This window comes from Xenopus tropicalis, chromosome 4, assembly GCF_000004195.4.
Source record: "Xenopus tropicalis strain Nigerian chromosome 4, UCB_Xtro_10.0, whole genome shotgun sequence".
Taxonomy (NCBI): Eukaryota; Metazoa; Chordata; class Amphibia; order Anura; family Pipidae; genus Xenopus; species Xenopus tropicalis.
In genome coordinates this window covers 136,172,571-136,194,123 of record NC_030680.2, presented here as the reverse complement: position 1 = coordinate 136,194,123, position 21,553 = coordinate 136,172,571, and the positions used below count along the sequence as shown (strand labels likewise).

Genomic DNA, 21,553 nt, shown 5'->3' with positions numbered 1-21,553 from the left:
CGACTGCAGTCATTTATGTATGGCCTTGTCAACACTGCCTGTGGCAGGCATGGAGTATAATTAACATACTAATCCATCTGCACATAGCTGGTGTGACAATCTCAGTATTTAAATGGGAGATTATGTAATTATAGCCATCTATAAATATCTTTATTGCTATAATTATTGAACAATGAGTACAGTTAATGCTCCTGGCAGGAGATGAATTGACTACACCTCAGGCACCAATAATAGGTCCAATGTAAAGTGATGTTGAAAGTTCTAAGCCCTTGTCTTTAAGGCTACTGAGACACAGGGCCACGGGCCGTTCCCCCCCAGGCATGGGCCCTCGGGTGTGTATGCAGGAAGTGCAGCCCTGGGTGCACCCAGTATGTAATGAACGCTCAGTAACCTAAGTATAACCAGTCTACCCAGTAGTCCCTTTGCATGGCACGCGAGTCACGCACGGGGAGGTCTGTGTGCACATAATATCACTATTTCTTTGTGGCTGTGAGACCTGAGACAGGCAGAACCTTCCTCTGGCCTAATTACATGTAAACAGATCCGTTTTTCTTAGAGAGAAGGTTCCTTAATGGGAATCTGTTTCTCTAGAACAATCCAGCCACGCTGTGGGTCAGTGGGGTCACATTACTGACTCATGTTGGATATCTAGTGACATTTCTTGGTATTTTTTGCAGCGGTGATGGTTTTTCTTTTGAAAATAATTCATCTTCAGTGGTGTGACCCTCTCTGGACTCTACAATAACAGGAGGTGGATGTGCCAGAGGGCCTGAGGAGGAGATAGGCCTCAGTAGAGGAGTCACGAAATCAAGGACTAAGGTAACTGATCCTTACAAGTGATGGTAGGGAGCCGGGACCCCATGGGAAATGATTTGACCACCCTACTGCACGTTAAATAATAAACAGCAGTCATTATGGTGTATAGGGTTTCCACCTGTCTGGGTTTGACCCAGACAGCCCAGTTTTCAGTAGGGTTGCCTGGATCAAAACTACCTGCCCGTTTTCCCCAAATAGGAAAACCCACGCAGGATTCTCTAGGACTGACGCTGTGATTGCCAATTATTGCGTCATAGCCCCGCTCCTGTGATGTCATACCCCGCCTCCCTGCCCGGAGTTCCCGGGCAAGTGAGGTGGCAAACCTAATGATGTAGTATCTGCAGAGGTGGGTGCAATCCTGGGCACTAGGGGGGCACTTACTATACACCTGCCCTATCAAGTGGCTTTCAACATTCAGAAAACCAGGCAGAAACCCTCTGAATTGCATGACATCCTTACGAGCCAGAAACGTCATCATGTGATGATGATGTTTCCGTGATGTCATCACACATCATCACTGACTCTGGGTTTATATAACCTGACAAAGGTGCCAACCCTAAGGTAGCTTGCTAGGAGGGTTGCCACTTTTCTAAAGAGTTTTTAATGGGGGGCGGGTACGGAAGGGGTTGGGGCAATGATGTAAGATAGGCAGAACAATAATGTAAAATGGGCGGAGCTATGACATTGTGGTGGATGGAGCGTAATGGAGAAGTGTTTCAGGGGAGAATCGGGGGGAAGGCCAGGGAGCTGATATTAAGAGTATTGCAAACTCACCAGCTACTATGTTGCCTATTAATTTGTAATACCAGCCCCTGCCATGGCAGGTGTTTTACTGTCTAGGCTAGTAAAATACTGGCAAGGTGGCAACCCTACTTGCTAGTCCGTGTCGCTTCAGCCTTCCCCATAAATATGGAGCGACCTGTCAGATATGTGCGTCAGTGTTACACAAAGGAGGCGAAGCAGGGCCTGGATTCCACAGACAGTTTGGCTCCCAGTTTGTATCCTGTCAGGATGATGGGTATTGTATTTATATTGGGAAACAACTGGCATAAGGGCTTGTTTGTAAAAAAAAAAGTTCTTTTTTAAAGGATGAGCCTGGAACTCAGAGCCATAAACTACAGCACTGTCATCACCCTCTGCAGCACAGCATAGCTCTGTGTGAGGGATTGGGATGTGGCGTCAGGTGCAGAGTGTGTGCCGGGGGCACTGGGGGCCTTATTGTGGGTAGAAGTGGGCTATTTCCTTATTAGGGGAAGCTGATAGCTGTGCCAACATGGGGCGACTGGGATCTAACATCGCAGGGATGCAGAGGGGTAACAATAGATGCGGCAGACAGTGTGGCTTATAGGTGGCTTAGTGGGACCCTCTCTGGTGTCGGTTTTCTAAAGGCCAAACAACTCACCATAAAGATCATGGGGGGGGGCAGGAATATAGAGGGCACAGTCAGGGCAGAGAGGGAATATAGAGGGCACAGTCAGGGCAGAGAGGGAATATAGAGGGCACAGTCAGGGCAGAGAGGGAATATAGAGGGCACAGTCAGGGCAGAGAGGGAATATAGAGGGCACAGTCAGGGTAGAGAGGGAATATAGAGGGCAGATAGTTGGCAGAAAGAGGGAAGATAGAGGGAAAATAGTGGGAACATAGTGGACAGATAGTAGGAAGATGGCCAGATAGTTGGTAGATAGTGGGCAGATAGAAGGAAGATAGTGGGAACATAGTGGACAGATAGTGGGCAGATAGTGGCCAGACAGAGGACAGATCTTGAGCAGATAAAGGGCAGATAGTGGTTACTGGGTTTTTCATGTGTGATGCTTAAATCAGGAGAGTAAGAAAAAGAGAGTTCACTGGATACAGATATCTGAGACTTTCTAGACCTTTTAGATCCAGGGCATTTAAAAGATCTAGAAGGCCTCATATATCTGTACCCAACGCTCTCAGATACCTAAGAGCCCCGAATATGTAAGGCCTAGAAGGTCTAGAGTATCTGACATTGCAGATAAATGTATCAGTATCCATATAATAATCATTCTTTTGATATCATTAATCATAATGACTGCTCCTAATTATCTCCGTGTCACTAGACAGAAGGTCTTGGTCCACTGGTGGGGCAGAACTTTCCTTGCTCCCAAGGGGTTAACCTTCCTCTCTCCTTATTCCTTTACTTGCCTGGGCCTCAGAGCTTGGGCAGAGCTTGGAGAAGGACACACAGAGGTTCTTAGGAGACGATGGCACTGATAAGAAGAACCTATGCCGTCCCCTCGGAGACAGAAACAATTCGCACTTTGTGTCTTGCCAGGAAAAATTCCACCATTCAAGGACACGGAGATGACGGCTATGTTCCCCCTTTTGTCCTGTGTGCCAGGCTTAGTGAGAGATGGCTTCTGGGGATGGGTCCCTGGGGCCAGGGCAGCTGCCAATAAACTCATGGGGGAGAAATTAGCAAATGAGCTTAAAGATCAAAACTGCGGCATGAGATGTTTAACCCTTTAAAGGAACCCATCCTGTTGGTACCAAGCCCAGAATAACATTCCTAATGAAGCGCTCTCGGTGCAGCAGCGAGGGGAGCGGGATGTAAATAGGTTTAGGAATCTGGCTAAATACATGTCCATCAGTGTGGCCCATGGAGCAAGGGGATTCCTGGGAGGCTGCGGGATCACAGGCTGGAGATAATGTGAGGAAACCTAATATGTCGGGAGGATTACACATAGGGCACATGGTGCACATAGATACGGGTCCCTAAGGGTAGCGCCTTCCTAGTTTATCCACTGCCTGACCTGTAGAAACATGACTGCCGGGTAGTTGTTTAGTTGGTGTTGGACTGGGGCGCCAGGGGCACATCAGAAATGTACTATATGTACTATATACTCATTTGGCATGAAGGGCCACCAAGGACCACAGCCCAAATAAGGGGCGTGGCTAGGGTTGCCTTTGCCAGGTTTTAAACCCAGACAAAGACATCACGTGATGATGTTTTCTGGCCTTGTGATGATGCCAGGGAATGGGGTTATTGCATCTGCCGGACGCAATCTGGAGGGTTTCTGCCTTGAAAAACCAGGCTGTTTGGGTCAAAACTGGACAGGTGGCAACCCTAGCCACAGCCCAAATACTTCTGTCTAAGACTAAACTGCATCTATAAGCAAAATGTCTTGCCTTCAGCAGCCTCCGCCATTACGGTCACATGACAGTAAGGATTCAGTTTGCTGAGGATTCAATTCATTTCAAATATTGTGGAATTGTTTGGAGAATTTGGCGCATGGTGCTATGGAGAAGCTCTGCACAGGGTCAGACTGGGCCGCCGGGACGCTGGGAAAAATCCCTAGTGGGCCCCAGCCCTAGTGGGCCCCAGCAGCCCAGACCCGACCCTTGCCGGCGCTCCCCCTGCCCGACCGTTCCTCCCCTGAAGCATTAAACATACGTGCACTCAGGGGAGGACATTGGGTGGGGGACCCTGCGGGGGGGGGGGTTAGGGGACGCCACCGGCGGGGGCACCTGCAGGGCCCCTGGGGCGGGAGCCCCGGTGGGCGCTGCACCCCCCAGTCTCTGCATATTTATGGTGAGGGGGCAGTAATGTAGGGACCTGTAATACAGAATATTGAAACTAATTGCGGAGTGGTTGCAAGGGCACTTGTGGTTTCTCTCACTATGTTTGTAAATGAGCCCTTATAAGCATAATGGGATAAATATAATAAATATACGTATATACAAGAGTTTATGTCTCACTTGATCATCTGACAAGAGATTCTAGAATACTAAACACTGTAGAAATCCATTGCCTCTGTACTTTTAACTGAGAAATGAATAAAGCGCCAATGTATTACAAATTCTTTCAAGGGGGTAGAGGAGAAATGTATCCGTCTAAAGCTGCTCAGACACAAGCTCTAAGGGACCCTCTCTTAAAACTGCAACTTGGAAAAGAGTAATGTTTTGTGTTATAATCACAATACTGTGTCTGAACCATCATTTCTGTAGATATATCGCCATCTAGTGGCCAATCACTGGAAGTACCACCTAAGGCTATATATGCCCAGTCCTAACTATATTCTGGGCAAAAGACTGTCCCTATTGCTTTAGCCCCTAGTACATTTATACAGGCCCTGGCAGTGTCCTACAGCTATTCCCACTAGGTTAAATAAAGATTTATTATTAAAAGTAGGCATATTGTGTGACAACAAGAATGTGCCAGTGCATTATACTTCTCTAAATATAGAAGGAATGTGCTTAAAAAAGTTGGGTTCCCCCCAAACCCTACTAGTCCCGCCCATCTGTGCCACTTCCTGCTCCCTTCTTTCCCAGGCTGCACAGGGAAGCAGGGGGCACGCAGCACTGTAAGATAGGAACCAATCAGCAACTAGCCCGACCTGATAGGGAACTGAAATATGTCATGATTGTGTGACTGCAGGGCTGTGATTGGCTATCCCTCCACTGTGCTTCTGGTAGGGACCATCATTTGGAACAAGGAGTGTGACAGGGGGTATGTGTGGGAACAGGGTCACACTGGGCCTGAGGGACAGCGGAAAAGAACGCGATGGGCCCTGTGCCTTATGGGCCATGCAGCCCGGACCTGATCCCACTGCCCACCCCCTACACACATGGGGGGAAGGGGCTGGCAGTCAGCAGGTGGGTGAGCAGGCGGTCGGGTCCCTGAGGGGGTGTGGGGGGCCCTATAGTAGCAGTCCCAATGGGCCTCACACCCCACAGTTTTTAACACAAAGTAAAACCAGCACCATATATTATTCATAACTGCCTACAAGATTAGATATCTATTCATCTATCCTATGTCTCATTTAAACACCCAAGCTGCCATTTCATTAACTATTTTGCTTTGCTGTTTGGCCTCTAGGGGGCGCTGCTTCATTACATGGAGCCATAGCTACACTTTGGCAGGATGGGTGCAAATCAACCAGCGGCCCTACGGCTACTGACCAAGAAAAATAATGTGAATGTCTAGCATATTTCCCCTTTATATAAACAACTCAATGTAAAAGTGCGCAGCCCGCTCTTCTTTGTACATTGCATTAAGCTTTTCATATAGATGGGGTAATGGCAGATTCTGTTAGTGCCTATAAGAGGGGCCTGGATGAGTTCTTGATCAATCAGAATATCCAAGGCTATTGTGATACTAATATCTACAGTTAGTATTAATGTTTGTATATATATAGTTTATGTATGTGAGTGTATAGATTGGTTAGTATAGGGTGTGGGTGCTGGGTTTACTCGGATGGGTTGAACTTGATGGACAATGGTCTTTTTTCAACCCTATGTAACTATGTAACTATATATATTACATTGTGGGGTTTTTTTTTGCACTAATATCTATAAATAAAGCAAGTTGCTTGCACCTTCAGCCCTGCGCTTATATGAGGCTTTAAAACAAAAAGTGCAGCCAGCTTCTGCCGAAACCCGGGATCGAACCAGGGACCTTTAGATCTTCAGTCTAACGCTCTCCCAACTGAGCTATTTCGGCTGCCGTGTCGGTACCGGGCACCGGTGTCTGTTATGACGTAACTAAATGTATCCGGTAACGCTATTCTGATTGGTAGAGAATATGTAAGCGGTTTGTGTGGGAGTCGGTGTTAGTGAGCGCAGCGCCGCGGCGGAAGGATACGGAAAGCCTGTGTGTGAGAAATCCAATAGGGAGCCTAATGTAACAGGGCTGCACCGTCTCTGTGGCGCAATCGGTTAGCGCGTTCGGCTGTTAACCGAAAGGTTGGTGGTTCGAGCCCACCCAGGGACGCGGTGTTTTTCAGTCACATACGGATCTTTATCTCAGTCATTCTGAATATCCATTTTTTTGACGATCATGTGACTGTTTTACTGGTAACCTTTGCGCTCCCTATACTGGTTTACAACACTTATTGTTGGGCGGATGAAACAATTCTGTTGAATTCATTCATTGTAAAGAATTTCAGCACATTCGGATATTTTCGGGAATTATTTACTAAAACCCGGTGTGTAAGGCAGCGGAATGGACTCGGGGTGGCGCTCTCTGCACGCTAACAAGCCGGTGTGTGCTATGGCGGTGCATGGATATCGCTGCTTCCCTCAGACAACAGTGTGTATGTATTCAGTGTCAGACGAACAATAAAGTTTGGTGAAAAAAAGAAGCGCCGGTCGCGCTTGTAGGTCACATGACCTGAGCAGGGGCGGGGCTGCTCCTGGGCTTTCCCCGCACAGTGCGCGGCCCCGACTGGAGATCACGTGACCGGCCTTGGCACGAGTACGCGCTTTAGTTGCGATTGGCCCGGTCCGGTGAGACAGTTCCGCTGCTGAGACTTGGAAGCAATAGGAACGCAATGTACCGAGCCCTGTACGCTTTCCGCTCCCCGGAGCCCAACTCGCTGCTGTTCGGAGCCGGAGAGAGCTTCCTGATCCTGGAGAGGTCCAATCAGCACTGGTGGCTGGCGAGTCGCTGCAGCAGCGGGGAGACGGGGTATGTGCCGGCTTCTTATTTGGAGAGGATCCAGGTAAGGCAGTGAATGCAGAACTACATCTCCCAGCATCCAACACTAGGGCCTGTACCCCAGAACCCCAACACTAGAGCCTGTACCCCAAAACCCTAACACTAGAGCCTGTACCCCAGAACCCCAACACTAGAGCCTGTACCCCGGAACCCCAACACTAGAGCCTGTACCCCAGAACCCCAACACTAGAGCCTGTACCCCAGAACCCCAACACTAGCGCCTGTACCCCAGAACCCCAACACTAGAGCCTGTACCCCAGAACCCCAACACTAGAGCCTGTACCCCGGAACCCCAACACTAGAGCCTGTACCCCGGAACCCCAACACTAGCGCCTGTACCCCAGAACCCCAACACTAGAGCCTGTAACCCAGAACCCCAACTCTAGAGCCTGTACCCCAGAACCCCAACACTAGAGCCTGTACCCCGGAACCCCAACACTAGAGCCTGTACCCCGGAACCCCAACACTAGCGCCTGTACCCCAGAACCCCAACACTAGAGCCTGTACCCCAGAACCCCAACACTAGAGCCTGTACCCCGGAACCCCAACACTAGCGCCTGTACCCCAGAACCCCAACACTAGAGCCTGTACCCCAGAACCCCAACACTAGAGCCTGTACCCCGGAACCCCAACACTAGCGCCTGTACCCCAGAACCCCAACACTAGAGCCTGTAACCCAGAACCCCAACTCTAGAGCCTGACCCCAACACTAGAGCCTGTAACCCAGAACCCCAACATGTCCCGCCCACTGTGTCCGCAGCCTATTGGTTTAGAGCAGCCCCACACTGCTGCAGAACATCTTGGGGAGCAGAGCTGTCAGCCTGTATCTGTTAGTGCCTGTATATAGCGCTGTGTAACCATCATGCCAGTCTCACTCCCTGCCAGGGCTCTGCTCCTCTATGGCAGCTTCAAACCTCTGCAGAGCAGCTTGGGGCCTGGCAGTGCCTGTGCGGGTCGGTGCCTGTGCGGGTCGGTGCCTGTGGGGGTCGGTGCCTGTGGGGGTCGGGTCGGTGCCTGTGGGGTCGGGTCGGTGCCTGTGGGGTCGGGTCGGTGCCTGTGGGGTCGGGTCGGTGCCTGTGGGGTCGGGTCGGTGCCTGTGGGGTCGGGTCGGTGCCTGTGGGGTCGGGTCGGTGCCTGTGCGGGTCGGTGCCTGTGGGGTCGGGTCGGTGCCTGTGGGGTCGGGTCGGTGCCTGTGGGGTCGGGTCGGTGCCTGTGCGGGTCGGTGCCTGTGCGGGTCGGTGCCTGTGGGGTCGGGTCGGTGCCGGGTCGGTGCCTGTGGGGTCGGGTCGGTGCCTGTGGGGTCGGGTCGGTGCCTGTGGGGTCGGGTCGGTGCCTGTGCGGGTCGGTGCCTGTGCGGGTCGGTGCCTGTATGGGTCGGTGCCTGTTTGGCTCAGTGCCATGGCTGAGAGTTGCAGAGCTGTCAGGGATTAAAGCCCCACTGTTTTCCATGGGGTAAGCTGCACTCCGCTCCCTTAGGGAGTGTAAATGGTCAGAGGGCACATTGCAGCCTTTAGTAACAAAAAATACCCTGTAATTATGCCCAAAGCTGTAGCCTTGGCATAAAGGCACTGGCAGCCTTAGGGTTTAACCAGATAGGAAAGCAAACAAATAGAGCTTTCATTATTGCCCCCCAGTTATCACTCACTGTGTTGCCCCCGTCATATGCTACCCAATGGTACATTCCCATTATGTTTACTCACTGGTCACACACAATACCAGAATCAATACATGGAATGCCCAACTGCCCCCTCCAACTGTCAGTTTAGACATAAATAATGTACCAAATTCACCAGATAATTAATATATATATGTCTATGCTGTGAGGGCTATTAGCCTGCATTGGGTACTTACTGGGCCATGAAGAGGATGAATGGCTGAGCCCAGGGCTGTTGGTGTGAGTAGGATAATACAGAGAGAAGTAGTGGGGAAAGTAAATGCACAGTCTGGCCGCTCCTATTAGCAGCCCCCAATCTGATGCGCTGTCACTGTCACTCCTCAAGGGACATTATTGGCACAATGGAGTCTTGCGTGAAAGTAGAGAAAGCCATATAAAATCTGTGCTTGGGTGAAGTGTTCCCTGTGCAACACTGATTCCTTCCTTCCTCACAAAGTAGTCTTTCCACAGTGTATAAGGATATCTTCAACTGGATCTTTATGACTCTTGTGTGTTATATAGTGAATAATGTCCCCCCCATTATAGTATAAGGATATTAGAAGTCAGTGAGGGATTCTGTAACCATATAATGGCTGCTGCTGGTACCATAGTTTGAGAAGCACAGGCTTAGTAAGTATTGGGCATATATATGGGCAGGCTGGTAGGTGAGCGTGGCGGTGCTACAGCACGGTGGTATCTTGTGGCTTCACAGCAATTGGTTCCCAATTAGGAGTAGTTGGTCTCATACTGAATTGGTCTTCAGTTTTTATTTATTAATTGTTTTTGACTTCCTCTTCTGATCATTTCCAGCTTTCAAATGGGGGTCACTGACCCCCAGCAGCCAAAAACCTATTGCTCTGTGAGGCTGCAATGTTATTGTTACTTTATATTACTTATCTTTCTATTCAGGCCCTCTCCTATTCATATACTAGTCTCTTATTCAAACCACTGCCCAGTTGCTAGGGTAATTTGGACCCTAGCAACCAGATAGCTGCTGAAATTGCAAACTGCAAAGTTAAATCATTCAAAACCACAAATAATAAAAAATAAAGACCAAATGCAGCATGCTACATCATACTAAGAGTTAATTTAAAGATGAACTACCGCTTTAATATAACAGCGCCCCTAACACCTGTTTCCTGATGGAAACTACATGCGTGACAACAGGAAACATGCTATTCATTTTTTAAGAATTTGATTTTTAGTACAGGGATGTAGCAAAAGAGGCACAACCCAACCAGTCACATGTCATAGATTGTTGCCTTCTAAACAACGGGTGGCCCATACAGTGAATATATATGGTATCTGTTTATTTAATATCATAGGTGTCTATAAAAAATATGGGGTGCAGACGGCAGGAATCAATTCCGTGTTTTATATCTGGGAACTGAAAGTGGTGGGAATTTGTTCTAGGGTTAAAAGGGAAATGATACTCAAATGGAAAGTGCCACTGGGAATGGGGGCCTTTTATCATCTTTCACTTTTAAATGTTCCGGAAAAAGCTTGTATTCATTATGAAAATCCCCTGCTGAAGCCTTGCTTGTCAGATCTTACATCTGATCTGGATCTGATGTTATACATATGATGTAAAGTGAGCCTGCAGAGTCTCAGGAGTCGGCTTAAAGGGGAACTCCACCCAAACACAAATTATGCTTTTTGAAAAGTAAACATGATTTCAAGCAGCTTTGCAATATACATCAATTAATATATATGCAGCCTTTTCATGATTTTTAATGGTTAGGACAGATTGTAAGTTCTTTTGGGCAGGGCTCTCTTCACCTCTTGTATCGGTTATTGATTGCTTTATATGTTACTCTGTATGTCCAATGTATGTAACCCACTTATTGTACAGCGCTGCGGGATATGTTGGTGCTTTATAAATAAATGTTAATAATAACAGTTCCCTAAGCCCCGCCCCCTGTTCCCCTGCTGATCTGGCTGGCTACTTTGAGACTCAAATAAAATGTAACAGTAGTCGCCTGTCCCCAGCCTTCAGCCTGCATCCTCCCAATCCCACAATTCCCTGCACACGTGATGTCAATAAGGAAAGGAACATCCCAGTGCAATGCATTGTGGGTTATGTAGTTCCTGCATGCTGTCGAAGCTGGAACATGTATAGGGCCTGAATAGAAAAAAGGAATTTAGCACTCTGCAAAGCTCTTTGCTTCCATACGTACCATAATTTGACCAACACGGCACATTGGCAGATTACATTTTCAAGGCTGCCCAATGGACAAACCAACTAAGATACTGGTACATAGATATGGGCAGGGACAGACCCGCTTGAGATCGCTAAGCAAGCAAGGGGTAATGGTGTGTCCTGCGTGCCGCACATCAGTGCCAATTAGTTGTTAGATCAGCTCATTTGCAAAATGAAATATCAGTTGCTCAGTGCAACAGCAAGTAATTACCGGCCTCATAAGCCCCGGATTAGATATTTATTAAGTGTGTTTCTACAGTAAAGTCCACTGGCGCTGATTAAACATGAAACTGAATATAAAGCCCCTTTGTACTGGGGGTGAGCGAGTGCCCACTGGGTTATTCCAAGCAGCGCCCAAGAGCAACACTAAGGAAACAGAAGAGCAATTGTCCCTTAGGCAACAGTGATTCCGTGCAGCCAAATCTTTCTATTCCCTTTCTATCAGATATACAGTTTTATGTTCTGATATGTTATCATATGATATGTTCTGATACAAACCTAAACTAGAGCATCCGGCTGCTGTACCAGTGCTTGTACAGCCGCTCTATACAGGCCCTCCATGCTGGCCCACATTCTCTCACAGCCATTGCTTGTATTACCACTGGGCTGGCCTCCTGTCAGTGATTCTGATGTAGCTATGTATACAGGTATGGGACCTGTAATCCAAAACGCTCAGGACCTTGGGTTTTCTGGATAAGGGGTCTTTCTGTAATTTGGACCTCCTTAGCTTAGGTCTACTAAAAATCATTTTGGATAGTATTGTTTTGCCTTCAGTAAACTTTAGTTATATATTAGTTGGGATCAAGTACCAGGCACCTTGGGTTTTCTAGATAAGGGGTTTTTCTGTAATTTGGACCTCCTTTGCTTAAGTCTACTAAAAATCAGATAACAGATCCCATACTGTACGTACGTACTGTAAGTACACAGTGCCAGCAGTATAGTGCCTAGTATTCATATGCCAGAGTAGCTAGACAACCATGTGAATTCACACACAGATATCAACTTGGCCACCCTGTTACGCCGCTCTGGTGTGACTGAGGGGAAAGGGGCCACATCCATGTGACCTTTGGGACAGTTGACATGTCTGTTCACCTATGGCAGGGGTGGGCAAACTACGGCCCGTTGGTCTTTTTAATCCGGACCTCCGACACGGCCCCCTTAAAGTGGACCTGTCACCCAGACATAAAAAGCTGTATAATAAAAGCCCTTTTCAAATTAAACATGTAACCCAAAGTCATTTTTTTATTAACACATCTATACCCATTATATAAGCATTCAAAAGTCCCAGCTGTCAATCATATATTGTGTGCCCCGCCTCTATGCCTTAGGCATAGGGGTGGGGCAGTCAGTTACTTTCACTTTCAATTTAGGACTTCTTAGATGTCACTGCCCTCCTCTCATTCCCCCTCCCTCCTCATCATCTAATTGTATAGCCAGTGCATGGATTTGGGTATCAGGTCCCCCCATACCATAATTGTGTAGCCAGTGCATAGATTTGGGTATCAGGTCCCCCCCGTAAGTGAATGTGGCCCCTGAACCAAAAAGTTTGCCCACCCCTGACCTAGGGGCACCAGGCAGGGTGTAGATGTTGATGGGTAGAAAAAAAAAAAGGCCAGGAATGATGACTTTCTGGAAAAAACAGAGTGGAAAATATGTTTATTGTTGCCCTAAATGTGGCTGCCCCGAGTGGGGCATTCCCTGGGGGGATCTTATCTTCACCCCCTTAGTGCCAAGCACAGACTGCATTATTCTCCAGTCATAATAAGCACGCAGTGTAGGTATATCGGGAATATGAAATGAAAATGTGATGCCACCAAATAATGGATAGATAAAGGGTTTCTGCTTCTGATTTACATAGCGGTGTTGCCTGCGTAATTTAAAACAGTTCTTGTAATTACTATGTTACGGGCCGGGCGCCTCTCTGAATAAGGTGTAGGCTATGCATTCCCACGACTAGTCTTTAGCCAACTGTCAGATTGGCTCCTCTCCAGATAATCTATTATAATTAAATTTGTCATAAGAGAGGCCATTCAGCCTGCAAAGACCCGGAACTATAAGTGAACGACCCTTGCTTCCTACAATAGCATACCTCCCAACATTTGAAAAATGAAAAGAGGGACAAAAAGATTTGGTGCGCGCAGCGCGGCAATTTTGACCACGCCCACTTTTGTGGCCACGCCCCAATTACCACACCCCATCTTTTTTTTTTTTTTTTTTTTTCAAAAAATTCTCCTTTTATATAGTAGAAATGGCAGGATCAGACGCAAATGTGCTATACCCTCATACTGTATAGTATGAGAGTATAGGGTAACAATATAGCAACTCCTACATATAAAATACAAATATAGAGAGAAGGCAGTGAGTTATTAGTGAGTTATAACTATCTACCGGTTTGCCCCCCCATACACAGTGCCCCCAATAGCCTAAAAGACAGTACTACTCATACACAGTGCCCCCATACACAATGCCCCCCATAGAAAGTGCCCCCCATACACAGTGCCCCCAACTGAGACAGTCCCCCCATACACAGTGCCCCCAATAGAGACAGTGCCCCCAATAGAGACAGTGCCCCCAATAGAGACAGTGCCCCCAATAGAGACAGTGCCCCCAATAGAGACAGTGCCCCCAATAGAGACAGTGCCCCCAATAGAGACAGCCCCCCCATACACAGCGCCCCCAATAGAGACAGCCCCCCCTCCATACACAGCGCCCCCCAATAGAGACAGTCCCCCCCATACACAGTGCCCCCAATAGAGACTGCCCCCCATACACAGTGCCCCCAATAGAGACAGCTCCCCCCATACACAGTGCCCCCAATAGAGACAGCCCCCCCATACACAGTGCCCCCAATAGAGACAGTCCCCCCCATACACAGTGCCCCCAATAGAGACAGCCCCCCCATACACAGTGCCCCCAATAGAGACATTCCTCCCCCCCCCATACACAGCGCTCCCTTCGTCTTCTTCGTCCCCAGCGGCTCCTCAGTGTATGCGGCTCCTTCTCCGGCGGTCCCAGGCCCTTTTATAAGGTTGCGCCCGTGCGTAATGACGTCACCCGTGCGTAAGGGCGCAACCTTATAAAAGGGCCTGGGACCGCCGGAGAAGGAGCCGCATACACTGAGGAGCCGCTGGGGAAGAAGGAGCGCCAACGCATCGCGCTGTCCCGAGTAAGTCAATGAATGTTCCGCATTTCCGTAATTTATTACGGAAATGCGGGACATTCATGGAACTATCCGGGACAGTGGGACGCGCTCTAAAAACCGGGACTGTCCCGCGGAAAGCGGGACAGTTGGGAGGTATGCAATAGCCCCTCTCAGATTGCCTGCTATGGCAATTATCTTGAAACCATTTTGCAATGCTGGGCAGGCCATTGTCACTTATAGGTGTGACGGCAGCATTTCCCACTGTGGCCCAACAAGTGATTGCGTGGCTGATTTCTGTAGAATTCAGTGGGGTTCCTTGTGAGCAAATTTAGTGCTTCATGTTTGGGCCAATTAAAAAATACATAAATAATGTGCTATTGTTATTATGCTAGGAATTCTAGATATACACTTGGGACAAAATTTGAAAAGCTGAATTATAGTTTTTCAAATTTCTTGTGATTTTGAGATTCTATAAAAGTCATGGGGGCGTATATGAAGCATTTGTGCAAGTTGATGTTTGAGGTCTTGGGTTTCTATTGAGATTATACATCCTCGTTGAAAATGAATGGAACAATGTGATTACCGTTTGCCTGTTAAACATAGTAGAATTTTAACCTTTTTTTTTAAAAAAAAAAATATGCTAGCAATGGAAGAAAAAAAGTGATTAAAATGTTGAATGCAAATAAGCCTCTCGCTATCAAGCCACAGGTTAAAGCAGAATCAATTACCCTTTATATAAAAGGCTTGCTAACATTTACTGCGCTATTGAGTCGTAAAAGTTATGCTAAATCTGAACCTGTAATGTGGTGGGAAATACCCCAACCCGTACAATGCAAAAATGAAATAGAAAATATGGTAAGCTTCCATGACTTCTTCTCTGTGCAATTCATTTGCCCTACTTCTGTTACCTGCTGAAACACTATAAACCCACCCAGTTAGCTCAATTCCCTGCCCATTTATAGTCCCCATCCACCTCCCCCCCACCAGCCTGCTCATTTCCCCTCCCCTTATGTCATAACCCCACCCCCAAATGACATCATGTTCGGCCCTCCAACCCGTAGGCTGATATTAGTCACAGAAAAAGGTGGAAACCCTATTGGTGACACAAGGACAGCAGAGAAGTACTTTATAATTTGTGAAATAGGACATTGTAATATATATAGTTTTTTCATTACAATTTCAATCAATTGTCAAATTTTTGCCGACTCAGGTATCCAAAATTGTTTTTGACTCCACAGCTATGGGTAAAAATTCACAAATTCAAATTTTGATAGAATAAGCCACTCTGTGTCCTATAATATACACTAATGGGCTTATCAATTTTAGAGTGTTTTTTGAGAGTGTTTTTCTAACTTAAATAAACTGGCATTTTAAATAAAATTCAAATGCTGGCTTATTTATTAATATCAAATAAAAAAACTCGAATAACTCAAATTTGCAAGATTATAAACTCGAAAAACGTGAATTAAAAATATGGCTTGGCTTTGCCTAGGGCAACTCCCATTGACTTCTACATAAACTCGCAAGCTTTTAGATGCTGAAGTTTTATATTAAATTAAATTGGGCTTTTTTGTACCTTATAAATATCAGACATTTGAGTTTTTGAATCGTCAAAAGAATCCAAATTCAAACTTTAATCATAATCACCCCCTCACACTATTGGGAATTTTATCAGGAGCCAGTTAACCTGCTGGTGTGATTTTGGCCTATGGGGGGAAACTCTGGTACCTCAGAGGAAACACACAAGCATTCCTTCTACATATTTCCTTATACAGGTATAGGACCCGTTATCCAGAATGCTCGGGACCAAGGGCATTCTGGATAAGAGGTCTTTCTGTAATTTGGATCTCCATACCTTAAGTCTGCTAAAAAAAAATCAATAAAACATTAATTAAACCCAAAAGGATTGTTTTGCATCCAAAAAGGATTTTTTATATCTTAGTTGGGATCAATTACAAGGTACTGTTTTATTATTACAGAGAAAAGGGAATCATTTAACCATTAAATAAACCCAATAGGGCTGTTCTGCCCCCAATAAGGGGTAATTATATCTTAGTTGGGATCAAGTACAGGTACTGTTTTATTATTACAGAGAAAAGGGAATCATTTAACCATTAAATAAACCCAATAGGGCTGTTCTGCCCCAATAAGGAGTAATTATATCTTAGTTGGGATCAAGTACAGGTAATGTTTTATTATTACAGAGAAAAGGGAATCATTTAACCATTAAATAAACCCAATAGGACTGTTCTACCCCCAATAAGGGGTAATTATATCTTAGTTGGGATCAAGTACAGGTACTGTTTTATTATTACAGAGAAAAGGGAATCATTTAACCATTAAATAAACCCAATAGGGCTGTTCTGCCCCCATAAGGGGTAATTATATCTTAGTTGGGATCAAGTACAGGTACTGTTTTATTATTACAGAGAAAAGGGAATCATTTAACCATTAAATAAACCCAATAGGGCTGTTCTGCCCCAATAAGGGGTAATTATATCTAAGTTGGGATCAAGTACAGGTACTGTTTTATTATTACAGAGAAAAGGGAATCGTTTAACCATTAAATAAACCCAATAGGGCTGTTCTGCCCCAATAAGGGGTAATTATATCTAAGTTGGGATCAAGTACAGGTACTGTTTTATTATTACAGAGAAAAGGGAATCATTTAACCATTAAATAAACCCAATAGGGCTGTTCTGCCCCCATAAGGGGTAATTATATCTTAGTTGGGATCAATTACAAGGTACTGTTTTATTACAAAAAGGAAATCAGTTTTAAAATTCTGAATTATTTGATTAAAATGGGGTCTATGGGAGACAGGCTTTCTGTAATTCGGAGCTTTCTGTATAACGGGTTTCTGGATAAGGGGTCCAATACCTGTGTGCAGTACAAGTAAGCAGCATAGCAGCTCCCGCTAATGTATAAATACAGGTGAGGAATTCTCAAAGCAAGCTGTACTTTAATACTTGATTTAACAGCCACTTTCTATAATGTCTGTTTATCCTGCTGTTCTGTTTGATTTTATAGTATGTCCTCACTCCTGAGAATTCCTATCAGTGGAAGCCCAGACCTGCCTGATACAGGGAGAGCCTATTAGCTGATGAGCAGTAGATTTGTAGCTGAACGCGTTTGCGGAGGGATACGTCTGCAACTTATTTAGAATGCATTATGTACACTCAGATGGCTTCTAATTGCAAGAAAATATTCCATAAAATAATCTTAATTGGCTTTGGTTTGGTAAATTAAGACTAAATTAATTCCTGCTTAGTTTTCCTTAAACGCCTTGGCCTTGATTTTTCCCTCCACGTCGCAAAGAGCTAATTTATACATAAGAATTTGCATAAGAAAATGTGGCGTGCCGTTTCATTGCAGCCATTCATATTCCGATAAATATAACAACAATCATATTCTTAAAATGGGGCGTAAATCTTCTGAAACCACCCTTTTGTTGTGCTAATACTGAATGCAGTGCAATGTCTTATACCAGCTAATGCCCATTTTAAAGTGATACTGACCCTTTCCTGAAGAAGGTGTCCCTTGGGTGTGTCTATAGAAGGGGGTACATGTGTGCCATAGCTAGTCACCACACGCAGACTAACTTTATCGGGCTTCATTGATCATGTAGAAGAGGGACCTGCCATCTAATCCAGTGGTGCAACTGGCATGCTGTGCTGTGTGGAAGATCCTATAAGGTTACCCTAATTGGTTGAACAGTCCCAAATTACACACCCAAGAAGGTGGAAAATAGGGTCAAGTTGCGATGTTACTGGGCCATGGCAGGTGGACCATTGTTGTGGCCTGTTTAGGGCTCTGGCACACAGGGAGATTAGTCGCCCGCGACAAATATCTCTGTTCACGGGCGACTAATCTCCCCGAAATGCCATCCGGGGAGATTAGTCGCCCTTAAACCACTTTATAATTAAAATGTAGGATGGTATTCACATAAAGGAGGAGGAGTTGGCCTAAGGGCCAGTGAGATGTCCCGCAGTTTCCCGAAGTTATCTTCAGAGGAAAATTCGGGTGGCTGCGGCACGTATGCCATCCCACCAACCATTTACATTCTAGCCGGTGGGATGGCATTCTGGGGAGATTAGTCGCCCACGTCAACAGAGATTTGTTGCGGTGCAACTAATCTTCCCGTGTACCCCTGCCCTAAAAGGTTGAATGATCAGCCTTTGATGAGGGATCTCATGTTAGGGACCTGGTTCGATTCCTTGTGGCAACTACTTTTGACCCTGGACAAGTCACTTAATCTCCTGGTGTCCCAGCATACAAAATGTGCCTAGAAAGGCTGCGCTCTAAGTCCAATGGGAGAACAGTGCTATATAAATTATACCCTTACCCTTTTGCCCTTATACAGACATTTGGAAGTTCCCCTATAGCTTGCCTTAATTGAGACATTCTCCATTGACAACAAAAGAACACCATATTGTGGTAATACATGAGTATTGGCCAAGCAACATGACAGCTCCAAATCCTATCCATAAAAAGAGTACTAATAGAATGAATGTTCTGTGCGCACAATAAGATCTGCTTTTCTTCAAGACATTGTCACTTTCCTTTGTTTTTTCATTTTAAAATGTATATATCCATAAACATTCTTATAGTCATAGAAAATGAACTCCTTGTACATGTCAGACAGCGTCTCTATACAATATGTGCATAGAATACAAACAGGAATCAAAAACAAGACAAAGGATTTTCTACAAAAAGCTGAGATTTTTTTTACCCTATTCCCTCTCTAAATCGGAACCCCCTCCAGGCCTCGCTGCCTTTGCCGCTCTCACTGACCCGCTACTTGCGCCTGCGTTCCTTCCCCAATAATAACATTACATGGATTATCTTTTCCTCCCAGCTGCGGATAGAAAATGATACCATGCTTTCAAAGGGTCTGTTTCACTTCTAGCCGGGCAATAATTAGCAGCTACATTTAGGGAGATTAAAATGAGAAGGTCACTGAAACACGGGTGATGGATTGCAAGAGGCTGTATGAGTCTCCCTTATAAGAGCGGTGGGTAGTCTTGCCAACCCCATAGTCTCCTTCCACTCAGCCTTTCCTGTCCTTTTCCTGGAGATCCCAGTTTGCAAGCACTGAGCAGTCTGCTGTTGCCCAGGTCAGTCCTAGTTACATCCTGCATACAGGTAAGTCCCCCTCCCCATATCAGCAGTCAGGGTTCAGGCTTACCTGTGGAAGGAGCTTGAGCAAGATTGGCTTTGCTGTTTTTGTTTCTTTTTTGACTTGTAGGCATTGGTTGTTGAAGTCTTTAAATTTATATGACATCTAAAGCCCTCTGTCTCTGGGGACTGTTCTGAAAAGGGAATTCGGCGATACAGAGTCTTTCAAATATTCATTAAACCCAATAGGCTTGTTTTGCCCCCAATAAGGATTAATTATGTCTTAGTTGGGATCAAGTACAGGTACTGTTTTATTATTACAGAGAAAAGGGAAATTTTTTTTAACAATTAGAATTATTTGCTTATTTTGGGGTCTATGGGAGATGGCCTTTCCATAATTCGGAACTTTCTGGATAACGGGTTTCTGGATAAGGGATCCCATACCTGTATGTGCTATTGGGTAATCCTAAATAGAAAATTGTCACTTTAAGGGCCACCCCCTGGGATCATATGGTGTACACAAACAAGCCAAGGGCACACATACATGCTAGGCCCCATCAGCCAATGAAGTTCTGCCTTTTACTCCCACGCTACTTCCTGTTACAGTCAGCTGATCTCTGAGGGAGCAGACTGCCCATCAATAAATGGTGGATCAAGGGAAAAGATGTAAAAGGGAAATATTTACTGATATATATATATTCCAGTTATGTTTGGCCACGTAATATGATATAAACTGTTGGTTAAGTATTCATAGTTGAGGTATAGTTTTCCTAATTCATTTAGAGTTGCCGTGGGTATCGTTTTTGAACACTTTTAAACAACTGTCATACCGTATAAAGTTATATAACATTATGTGGTAATAATTGGAACCTGTGCTTTTAGTCACACAGTGCCTTAAGGAAACCAGTGGAATGTGCCATTATAATGAGGTTCCATATAATGCATTTTTACTTATTTAATATGTGAATGTTGGACCCTAAGCTTGAGGATTCTGTATAAGATTATGCATAAAACTCCAGGCAAAATATGGGGATTTTTATTTTCTGAGCAAATAATCTGTATATTAATAGAAGCTAAGTATTAAATAATGCAGGCAGATGTTCCTTGAAAAAGACCCGATGAATTAAGATGTAAGAAGCCTCCCTGGCTGTGGGCGGCTCGGCTTGACCCTGGGCTTTAACTAAAACATTTTCCTTATCCCCCTCAAAACACAAAAGCCAGACAAGGAAAGCCTTTTTACAGTATTTTTGTCAATGATATATTGCCATTGCCCTTATAATACTGGGTTCTTATGATTGGTTCATACTTGGGTAGGACATTTCATGTTGTGGCTGCCATTTTGAATTTTTTCCTTGCCAGCCTGAAGTCTTCTGCTAATGCTCAAAAACATATGCCAATGTGTTTTAGCCATTAAGGCCATCATTAGGGGCACAGTTTTAAAAAAAATCAAAACATGCCAATGGGGGGGGGGGGGGTGGAGAAAGCTATCAACTCAACAGTGACATCAGCATGTGTAGGATATCCAGAAATTACTTGACTGATGCTGCACAAAAAATGGGGTTAGAAGCAGTTGATTTATGTGTAACTTATGATGGCATATATATGGCCTTTGGATATTTTCAAGTTCCTATGTTCTTTAATAGAATCTGAATCTGTCATAATACCAGTTGTCATACACTTGGCTTGAGCCAGGTTGTACTAGAGGTGGGCAGTTCAGATAAGGAAGTTCTGGGTAATGTAGTTTGTTTTGAATCTAGAAGCTTTATGGGAAGAGGGTAGAGCCGAGACACATTAATAGCTATTTGAATGTAGTGGTTACTGTGTTCCTGCAGACACTTGTGTGTCTTGGTGTGTATTTATTTAAGGCATTTTGAAATTCTACCTCTACCCTCCATCAAAACAGGAACAGACATCGGTGATAAAGAAGCAACTTGCACAGGACTTATATACAACAAATATTCTTATTTTATTCAAATGATGAACTGACGTTTCGGCTGAACCTCAGCCTTTCTCAAAGTTGCCACACAAAGTGATTACAAACCATAAATACCCCTACTGGCGGGAAAATACAGACACAAAACATGTAGATGTGACGTCACGCAAACCCATATACCAATACAGTTAAATCTAATACAGCAATCCATAATATACACTAAAGCACTA

The 21,553-nt window shown here is 45.3% G+C and overlaps 1 protein-coding gene and 2 non-coding genes across 4 annotated transcripts in view; 2 read left to right on the top strand and 1 right to left on the bottom strand.

Annotated features, from left to right (window-relative positions):
- Positions 1 to 6,207: 6,207 nt before the first annotated feature.
- Positions 6,208 to 6,280, bottom strand: trnaf-gaa. The gene has a single exon. It is a non-coding gene; the product is annotated as a tRNA-Phe (tRNA).
- A 196-nt stretch (positions 6,281 to 6,476) lies between these two features.
- Positions 6,477 to 6,550, top strand: trnan-guu. The gene has a single exon. It is a non-coding gene; the product is annotated as a tRNA-Asn (tRNA).
- A 470-nt stretch (positions 6,551 to 7,020) lies between these two features.
- The window catches only part of nckipsd (NCK interacting protein with SH3 domain), a 73,034-nt gene continuing 58,501 nt past the window's right edge, over positions 7,021 to 21,553 (top strand). For both annotated transcript variants that reach the window (XM_031899895.1, NM_001129942.1), the window contains 1 exon segment: positions 7,021 to 7,280. In XM_031899895.1, coding sequence (XP_031755755.1) covers positions 7,110 to 7,280 — 171 coding nt within the window. In that variant the 5' untranslated portion in view covers positions 7,021 to 7,109.